This window comes from Erpetoichthys calabaricus, chromosome 7 (genome assembly GCF_900747795.2).
Source record: "Erpetoichthys calabaricus chromosome 7, fErpCal1.3, whole genome shotgun sequence".
Classification (NCBI taxonomy): Eukaryota; Metazoa; Chordata; class Cladistia; order Polypteriformes; family Polypteridae; genus Erpetoichthys; species Erpetoichthys calabaricus.
In genome coordinates, this window is record NC_041400.2 from 24,339,796 (window position 1) to 24,350,822 (window position 11,027).

The window sequence follows — 11,027 nt, forward strand, 5'->3', positions numbered from 1 at the left end:
ATTTAATCATTAAACATCCTTTTCAGAGATATTGCAGTAAGGTGTTATCAGAATATAATGCAGCGAAGCCAAACCTGTTCTCACCGTGATATCATCTCGCACTGCCACCTGGTGGATTCCTCCAGATATCCGGAAACTACGCTTGCAAGGATAAACAGTAAAACGCTTGCGTAGCAGGAGCATCGCGTCGCATGAAGTATAAACCCGGCCTAACTCTGCCACCTCCAGCTCTGTCTCCTTTTTTATGGTCAGTGCCACTGTCTCCAACTCACATATGTAACAAAGCTGGTCTCACTACCGTCATGTACACCTTCCCTTTTTCACTCTTGCTGATAACCGTCTGTCACAAATTACTCCTGACACTCATCCACCTTAGCCAACTCTACTCCCTGCATCCTCACCATTCCACAAACCTCCCTCTCATTTACACACATGTATTCTGTCTTGTTCCTACTGACAGTCATTCCTTTCCTCTTTAGAGCATATCTCCACCTCTCCAGGGTCTCCTCAACCTGCTCCTTGCTCTCGCTACAGATCTCAATGTCATCAGCAAACATCACAGTCCAAGGGGACGTTTGTCTAAACTCATCCATCAACCTGTCCATCACCACTGCAAATAAGAAAGGGCTCAGAGCCGATCCCAGATGTAATTCCACCTCTGTCACTCCTACTGCAGACCTCACCACTGTCACACTTCCCTCGTACATATCCTGTACAACTCTTACGTACTTCTCTGTCACTCCCAACTTCCTTATACAACACCACAACTCCTCTCGGGGCACCCTATCTTATGCTTTCTCCAGGTACCTCTTTGGTATCGTGTCTCTTCTGAGAATCCTTGGGTACCACAGAATTGACTTTGTGTTGAACAAGCGGTTGCTCATGGACTCCCGAATGAGACACATTACCTGCATTGTGAGGGAGCATCAGTTACCACACTATGGCCATGTGGCACGATTCCCCAAGGATGATCTGGCTCGTAGGGCCCTCATTGTTGAGGACCCAAGCGGCTCGACCAGGCCAAGGGGACGCCCACAAACATCTGGCTATGGCACATAAAAGGTCATTTCTGGAGGGTGGGAGTGGACCACATGTCTGCCTGGGGGGTTGCTAACCAGGATCCCGAGCTGTTTTGTCATGTGGTGGGTCCGGCAACACGCTGTACCAGTGCATGCTCTCCAACCTGACCTGACACCTTTCACATACTCAAGAAGCTTCACAACGCCTCCTAAAGAAACAGCAGGTGTATGTAATATTGGATTCAAATGTTTCCTGAATAGAACACTAAAACAGAGATACAGAATGTACAAAAGCTTTAAATACAATAAGACAATAAACCAGAGTAAAATACTAAATTAAATACTAAAAGCCTAGCAAATAACATTATTTGTGATATAACATAAACACTAATTATTCTGAGCATCTGGACAGAGAGGAAGACTGAAAGAGGAGGCAGAATGTCAGGTTAAGTTAAAAGCCTTCCTAAACAGATGCGTTTTAAGTTGTTTTTAAAAGAATGAAAGATATGGTGAGAAGCTCAGTCATCCGGGAGGGGCTCAGAGTAGAGCCACTGCTCCTCTGCATCGAGAGGAGTCAGATGAGGTGGCTCGGGCATCTGATCAGGATGCCTCCCTGGTGAGGTGTTCCGGGCACGTCTAACTGGAAGGAGGCCCCGGGGAAGACCCAGGACACGCTGGAGGGACTATGTCTCTCGGCTGGCCTGGGAACGCCTTGGGTTTCTCCCGGAAGAGCTAGAAGAAGTGGCCGGGGAGAGGGAAGTCTGGGCATCTCTGCTCAAGCTGCTGCCCCCGCGACCCGACCTCGGATAAGCGGAAGAGGATGGATTAAAAGAATGAATAGAATCGGCTGATCTAATTAATTTAGAGTGGTCATTCCAAAGTCTGGGCTCCATACAACTAAAGGCCCTGTCACCCACAGAGTGCAGGTAAGCGTGGGGCACAACAAGATTGCCAGAATCAGAGGACCTTAGTGAGTGAACAGGAGCATAGTGATGGAGAAAATCATTGATACAGTCCGGTGCAAGGCCATTTAAAGCTGTGTAGGTTAATAATAGAATTTTATATTCAATCCTATAAGACACAGGGAGCCTGTGGAGGCAAAGCAGGATGGGTATTCCAAATTCCAAGAGCAAAACTTAAAAGAAGTGGTGAGGCGGCCTTCTGCTGTTATGCACCTAAAATCTGGAATAGCCTGCCAGTAGGAATTCGCCAGGCTAATACAGTGGAGCACTTTAAAAAACTACTGAAAACACATTACTTTAACATGGCCTTCTCATAACTTCACTGTAATTTAATCCTGACACTCTGTATATCCAATTCATTATAATAACTATTCATTCAAAATTTGTACTAACCCCTACTCTCTCTTCTGTTTCCTTTTCCGGTGTCCTATTGGTGGTGGCTTGTGCCACCACCATCTACCCAAAGCACCATGATGTTCCAACAATGATGGATGGATTAAAAGCCAGAAGTCTGTATAACCATCAGCATCAAGTGACTCCGTGCGAACAATAACTACAAAGAGGACTATTTCATTTATGTTAGGTAGAATGCCCAAAGGGGACTGGGCGGTCTCGTGGCCTGGAACCCCTACAGATTTTATTTTTTTCTCCAGCCTTCTGGAGTTTTTTTTTTGTTTTTTCTGTCCACCCTGGCCATCGGACCTTACTCCTTTTTATGTTAACTAAGGTTGTCTTATTTTAATTTCTTATTTGTCTTTTATTCTTCTTTTCTTCATTATGTAAAGCACTTTGAGCTACTTTTTGTATGAAAATGTGCTATATAAATAAATGTTGTTGTTGTTGTTGTTGTATTATGTGCTCGCTGTTGCTGGTCCATGTTACGACTCTTGCATCAGAGTTTTGAATCAACTGGAAATAATACAAGATTAGAAGTGGCACCTGCCAGTAAGGAGTTACAACAATCGCATCGGGATGTGATAAAAGAATGTACAGGTTTCTCAGCATTTGAAAATGAGGGTAATGCACAAAGAAGGGATATGTTACAGAGGTGAAAGTAGTAAAGTTTCTTAATGTGTTTTATGGGGGCAGAATAAGAAAGGGAGGAATCAAAAATGACAAGAAGATTCCTTGCATTAGAAGAAGGTCTGATGAGATCACCGTCAAGAGTTACTGAGAAGGAGCTCATTTTCTTAAGTTGTGCTCTAGTGCCAACTTGCAGGAGTTCAATTTTGTAGTAATTTAATTTTAAAGAGTTCTGCTCCATCCAGGTTTTAATTTCACTGAGGCAAGTTGTGACTTCATGAAAGCTCTGATGAAGTTTCACTTTTAACACTGAAATAGAGTTGAGCATCATCTGCATAAAAATAATAACTAAGTCCAAAGCTACGAATGATATGGCCAAGGGGAAGCATATAGACGAGCAAAGGGCCAAGGACAGAACCCTGATTAACCCCTTGTGTGACTGGCGCTGAGCTGGATCTGCTGTTGCGAAGACTAGCAAACTCTTCTTGCCTGTCAGTCAGATAAGACTTAAACTACTGGAGGGCAGTGCCAGATATACCCAGAATGTTCTCCATTTTGGACAATAAAATGTCATGTCTGACAATGTCAAATGCTGCACTAAGATCTAACACAATTAATATGCTGGTTTGTCCAGAGTCTGCTGCTATAAGCAAATAATTGGTTACCTGAAGCAGAGTAGTTTCACAGCTGTGTTGTGCCCTCAAGCCAGACTGAAAGAGTTCCATCAAATTATTAGAAGTTAAGAAATTGGTGAGTTGGAAGACTACAACACGCTCAACAACTTTTGACAGAAAACGTAAGTGAGAAATAGACCGAAAATTTTTAAGATTGTCAGCATCAAGACCTAACTTTTTTTAACACTGGGATTACAGAAGCGATTTTAAAAGTGATTTGCACAAAGCCAGGGTCAAGGCATGTATTTATTATTGTCGCAACAGTAAGAATTGTGGCATGAAGGCAGAACTTAAGAAGTGTGGTGGGGATGGGGTCCAGTACACAAGTAGTGCGCCTCATCTTACAGAGCAGATCATTAACAAATACAGATGTGACTGGTTAAAATTTAGAAAAAAGCGGTTATATACTAAAAACAGTTTTAGTGCCGTGGACACCAGTGGCTTCATGTACAACGCCAACCATAGAATTCACACTAAAACATGGGATATGGACGAAAGTGGAAATGTGCGTATGCAGAAAAAAAATCAAAAAATTACACAAAAACATGTGTAAGCCAACTTCCCCACACTTCCGCTCCATAAATCCCGGTCAACATAAAATGTAATCCACAAACATGCGTCTGCCACCCCACCTCTAATCCTCCCAGATATACGCCCCCTTGAATATGAAAATCAATATAAATAGCTCTTTACATTCAGCGTTTTGTGAAAAGACAATGGCAAAAGCACAGGAGAAAAAAAAAACATCAGCGAATGCAAAGTGGAGGCAAGGAAAAATTTACTATTTGTTGGCTTAAGCAGTGGTATAAGGAACAAAAGGAAAGTGATGAAGTGATACAGTGTTGTGGAGACACTTGAAAGTTCAAGTTCTGGAAGTCACATTGTGCCCGAAATAAATAAATAAAAAAAAAAAAAGTGGTCAGATGTCAAAGTTGAGGTGAAAAGGCAAGTCATAGCCTGCCGTCAGAGTGCCATACGGAAGCGTATTATGGCACACAGAAAAGAAAAAACAATTAGGGAAACAGTGAAGTAATAAAATGGTTGAAATGTAGACTTTAATCATGAAATTTCCACTTTAATCTTGTAGTTTATTTTGTCATTAAGGTAGAAGGTCGTAAACGTCATCTTAAAATCAATGTTTAACTTATGATCGGTTTTGAGAAACTCTAGTAACTAAAGTAGCACATTAAATGCTTTGTATTCTCTGTGTTCCCCCGGCCCTGTCATTGATCACTACATACTTCTTAAACTTCCTTTCTCTTTCATAGACAGGAGTGCGATTTATTCTATTGCCTGCATAAACAGATAGGTGAATGTGCCTGAAAATATATAAACTACTTTTTACTAATCTTATTAGATTGTTGGAGTACTTGTAAACACATTCAAAAAATAAAAGGAGCTCATTTAAAAATTTTGACTTAAAAAAGTGAATTATTGTAGGGTACCCTAACTCGAGGTGATCATAAGAAATACAATGATTTACTTCATGAGGTTGAAATACATAATAAGCAAGAACAGATGTGTCAGACACATGAAATATAAAAATGTGATTTGTGCCTCAGTTTAAATTCTAAACGTTCTTGCTTGTAATTTAAATTTTACATTTTTTACCCTATTATAGGGGTCCATAGAGGGCTAGATCCTTAAAAAAGGGTTGAAAATAACATTGTACTTGATGACCTCGAAATAGTCTAAAATCATATCCCACATGTTTATGTTTGAAACTTGTCTTTTTAACATTCTTATTGAAGTTCTTGGAGAGCTTGGACTACCGGTTTAAAAAAAAATATATTAAAAACATATAATAAATAATAAATTTGTATTATATTATAAATAAAATATTGTGATCAGCAACCTTGAAATAGCACAAAACAACACTGCACATGCGTATATTACAAATTCCCATTTTTTTTTTAATTTTGTGAAAATATGCAACTTTGACCTCTTGTATCCCATTACGGAGTAAACCCTGGGATCAGCTGATGTGGCATGAACAATTTCAGGTCCTATTGGTTTACTCTTCATCAAAAGGAAGCGATTTCCTGCACAAAACATGGTCCAAAAATAAGGGTGTTTTGGGTGTATGATAGAAACCCCAGAAAGCTTGAAGTCTTGCATAACTAGACAACAAGAGGAGTCAAACAGGGTATTATAAGCTAGGGCCTTCCCATACCGGTAAGTCAGGAGGTGCTGGACAAAAAAAAAAAAAAAAAAAACCTGAAGTGATTTCAATGCATTCATAAGTAATTCTTATCAACACAAAAAATATTAGGGTGGCACGGTGGCGCTGCTGCCTCGCAGTTAGGAGAACTGGGTTTGCTTCCCAGGTCCTCCCTGCATGGAGTTTGCATATTCTCCCCGTATCTGTGTGGGTTTCCTCCAGGTGCTCCAGTTTCATCTCACAGTCCAAAGACATGCAGTTTAGGTGCACTGGCGATTGGTCCCTAGTGTGTGCCCTGCCAGGGGATTTGTTCCCGTCTTGCACCCTGTGCTAGCTGGGATTGGCTCCAGCACACCCCCATGACCCTGTATTTGGATATAGTGGGTTGGAAGATGACTGACTGATGACCAACAAAAATTATTATTTAAAACTAGGTAAATAAACTCAGTTTTTTCCACCACTTTATTCCTTACTCTGGAAGTCAAGAGACCGTTCATACTGCCCTTTCAAAAATCATCACTTCCTCATGCTGCACTCCAAGAATTTATTTAAATTTACAAAAGCTTGAACTAAGCTTTTGGATTGGAATGGCTATACCACTGGCATCTTGATAGTTATTGTTTTTATTAACAATCTGTTTGTTGTCTACTTTTCTCTTTTAGTAATATTCATGCGAGATAAATTCTTGAACAGAAACAAAAACGTTTACTGTCTTTTATACTATGGTCACTGTTAACTTGTCTATCTGTATGGCTCAGATGTCTTTATGGTAATAAATTATTGCATCAATGTGACATCGATTTTCTTATTTGGATCCTCAGATTAAAAAGTTTAAAACCCCCTGCCTTAAAGGCATAGATGCTAATGTGCTGTTATTTGAAGGATGCTTCCTGGCCGAGGTGGAATTGGTCTACCACCCTGTAGATGAGACTCCCGGTGCCCGCTGCGTCACTTTTGTTTTGTAAACAATGATTCCCCCGCCCCAACTCTTCAGACGACAAGCGACACACGTGCAGCCATACATCCTTCCGGATCAGAGGGCGCAATGAGAAGCCAGACTGGGGCCGGAAAAGGAGTGTTCGCGCATCCACTGTCACAAATGGGGGTCTGCCAGCCTGACAGTTTGACAGTCAATAGTGACGCCCCCTCCGCGCGCGGGCCGCCGCTGTCAAGAACTTTACCCAACACAACATCTAGGCCTAGGAGAAGTAACATTACAATACCACCTCTAATCTCTGTATATTCCATGTGCCCTTCCACATCACAAAATGTTGCCAGTTCCTCCGAATTGGGGCCCTTTTTTTAAACAAGTGACAGACGGCTTCTGCATTAAAGTAAGCACTTCGAATGTATCTGCCAGAGACCCTCAGCGCTGCGTAGTCAGTATCACTGGAAATAGTGAGCAGTTCACGATCGGTAAACAATTCGGTGGCACCCGCCCCCCTCCGCCCCCAACAAACTAACGAGGCAGACATGAGCCCAGTCTCCATTATGGTTGGTGCCGTGCCACCCTGTCCCTGACGCTGGACACATTTCGCGGGCAGCGCCGCCTTGCACTTGGGGGGGAGAGGCTCAGCAATTCTGTATGAAATGAAAGCAGGAAGACGAGACCCTTGCACGGCTACTTCCATAGAGTTCATTCCGCAGACGCACCGCCCCTCCCGCAAAAAAAAAAAAAAAAAAAAAAAATCGCATCGCTTACCTGCTTCCCCCTATAAAACAAGCGCTGCTGTTCTGGCCTGACATTGAAATTCTCCTGGATTTTCAGTCGTAAGCTCTCGATTTTGGTTAGCCTGGAAAGATCGTCTATGGTTCGGGTCTCCTTGCCGTCTATGGTCCGAACCTGAATCCACATGGCTGGCTTCCCGTTGTCGTGCAAACTGTTACCAATGCGGAAACCAAAACAACCCCCTCCGAAAATGAACACTGAAAACTAAAAGGAGGAGGGGGACAATGAAAAAGTAAAAAAAAAAAAAAAAATCGGAAAAATGTTCAGAGATCCATGCCAGAGCGGATCTGCAGGGGAGTGTGTTTACTGCCGCGAAGTGCTCTCACATGGGGGTCACGGCGCCAAGCTAAATCTCGCGAAGAGACGCTGCGCACACTTTCGCTTTTTAAAGGCACAGGCCGCTTTTTCTTAGACTTGCCACGCGCGTGCCTGTGATGTCAGGTACTTTTTTTTCCCGCCCAAGTGGACAAGTTTTCCAACACGGAAAAAGCGAGCGGTGTTTACGTTTTTGGCACTGTCTTTGAAATAAGTAAGTAATTAAATTTTCCTATAGTGATGGTCTATTTTAGACATATTGTATGAATTTTATATTTCCTAAGCGATGCAGTATAAGGAACTTGATAACACAGCTCCAAGAACGTGTTTGAGTTAGCGTAACGTGACGGTTTTTTTTGTCATACGCAAATGACAAGAAGACAACTACTCCAATCAATTATTTTTTAAAATGTATATACGTTTGGATAACTTAGCACACCTGTCAGAAGGGGACCTTGTTTTTGGATTTCCTGGATAATCCAGTTACTGATTGTGCAAGGGTTGTCTGCAGGATGTACTGTAGGTATTTGCTGTCTTGCAAAGGAGTCACCGCTTTGAAGTCTGGCTGGTTGAGTATACAAACAATACCCAGTTGTGATAAAAGAACTGCTCCTTCCTTGGAGGATGTCTGTATTTACCTGAAATTAGCATGTTTGACAATATTGGTTTCTAATCAGCAGATCTGTACTCATTAATGGTTGGTTACAATACATTTTGTTAACTTGTGTTTTCATTAATTGTTAAACCCAGGAAATTTAGATGTGCATTTGATTAAACTGATTGTCCAGGACTGACAACAGCAGGGACTGAAGGAGATTTAAACTCCTGGGCAGCAGAGGGGACAGTCCACAGAAAACGCTGCCAAGACATTTCGACAGAGCACAGAGGCTCGCAGGCAGACAAGGGTACGTGGTTGGCACGACGTGAGGCACAAGAACGGCAACACTTCCAGTGAGGAAGAGACAGCTCCACAAGGAGACGCCGGTTGTGGGTCCAGCGAGAGAGGGAAGCCGCATGAAAGGACCAAGCAAAGCTGGCAGACAAGAAATGAGGCGTGCGTAGGTCACAACAACACAAGGAGCCCAGAGTTGGAAAAAAAAGGAACGGCGAAGAGACGCTGACAGGGATTCAATGTTTTGACAAAACCTCTGTTGGGAAGCGAGAGTCTGGTGAACAGAGTGCATCCGTGGACAGTTGAACGATTAAGAGTTGGGGTAACACAGTGAGCAACTTGGACTCTGCACCACTAAAGGTTGTATCCTCCAATTCTTGTTCTTAACGGACTTTTAGAGTGTGGACTGTGTGTTTTCCTTTTTAAAAAAGGAAATTCGTTCCTGATATGTTTAGATTTTGTTATGTTCGTTTATCTTTTTAATGTACTTTATATTGTCTTGTGTAATAGAACTTACTGTGTTTTTTTTTTCTGAAATTACTGTTGTGTCTTTCATTGTGTGTTTACTCATCGCCCAATTTAAAGAAACCTGTGTGCTATTTTCAGTAAATTTCAGGAGTTCCCAGTCTCTTAATAAAACTGGGTGGCGTAGTCGGATATTTAAATGGTGTCTAAGTTAGATTACTTGTAAGTGTGACCAGACACCTGTTACACACCTTTAAAATGAATTAATTTGCATGTGGCAACTACATCTTTATATGTGCGAGTAATGCATTTTATGAAAAAGAAAATAAAACCATGAAGTAACATTCATCCATCCATCCATTGTCCAACCCGCTGAATCCGAACACAGGGTCACGGGGGTCTGCTGGAGCCAATCCCAGCCAACACAGGGCACAAGGCAGGAACCAATCCCGGGCAGGGTGCCAACCCACCACAGGACACACACAAACACACCCACACACCAAGCACACACTAGGGCCAATTTAGAATCGCCAATCCACCTAACCTGCATGTCTTTGGACTGTGGGAGGAAACCGGAGCGCTCGGAGGAAACCTACGCAGACACGGGGAGAACATGCAAACTCCACGCAGTGAGGACCTGGGAAGCGAACCCAGGTCTCCCAACTGCGAGGCAGCAGCGCTACCCACTGCGCCACCGTGCCGCCCAAGTAACATTTAATATAATGATATTTATCCAAAGTTTCCCTTCACAAAATTTGGAAATAGAAAAAGGCTAAAGTAAAGCCATGTTTGAGAAAACAGATTTGCATAAAATTGAAATTAGATAAAATTGGATTAGATATCCTTTAGTACTTCCCATGGATAAATTCACATACATAACGCAGTGAAAAAAAAACTTATCGACTCAAAATACAATATAAGACAATGGAATACAAACATATACAATAAATATTATGCTGAAAATAACTAATAAACTGGCGTCTGTACTGTCTTCCTATGGCTTCAGGCTGTAGTGAAGGAAGGGACGTCAGGAGGAAACCTTAAAGTGCGTAATAGCAGCAGGCAACTAAGAATTTGTAGACCAACATAACTTTGTAGTTCAGCTTAAGGATTTCTTTAAGGTTATTTATGCAATTCTCAGTATTTTTTATTCTTTATATATCTGATTACTAATATCCTCAGATTGAGGAAAAGGTTCCAACTTTTTCAATATTTGGTTTCAATTTTTAGACTGCAAATGTAACAACTTTCACATCAGGAATGCCATTCTCATATTGGATAACAACATCTCTAATACCCCATTAAACAGTAAAATCTGGCTTCTGACATCAACTGAGAGGGTATCTGCAGCCATACCCATCTTCCATCAAATGGAGTTCCATGATACGGTGCATGAATTGGAAAATGGCCTGATCAGTACCATATACATTTTTTTTTTAGTAAACAAGGTTAAAGAATTCCACTTCAGAGTCTTAATTACATTTTACACAATTAATCTTTTAATTCATATAATAAAGTATAATATTAAGAATTGGTCCCTGTGTGCTGTATGGTACTGAATTGGTCTAGCAGACATCTCAACTGTCAATGATGCCAAATTAGGTGAAATATGCTCGGGCATCATGGTCTGACATTTAGTGTAAAATTGTAACTTAGAAGTATGTTAAATTGTAATCTCTAAAAATGTAAATACCTAAAGTTTGTTAGTTTCCATATAGTGTATTTGTACAATGTTAGCATACTTAAGGTTGTGATCATTCTTGTTATATGTATATTTGTACTTCATT

At 41.5% G+C, this 11,027-nt stretch overlaps 1 protein-coding gene across 1 annotated transcript in view; it reads right to left on the reverse strand.

The window, feature by feature from the left end:
- LOC114654420 (E3 ubiquitin-protein ligase UHRF2-like) overlaps nt 1-7,873 on the reverse strand; it is a 176,585-nt gene extending 168,712 nt beyond the window's left edge. The window contains exon 1 of the mRNA XM_028804976.2: nt 7,542-7,873. Within this exon, the coding sequence (XP_028660809.1) occupies nt 7,542-7,694 (153 nt within the window). The 5' untranslated portion in view covers nt 7,695-7,873. The remainder of the gene's footprint in view (nt 1-7,541) is intronic.
- Nucleotides 7,874-11,027: the final 3,154 nt, after the last annotated feature.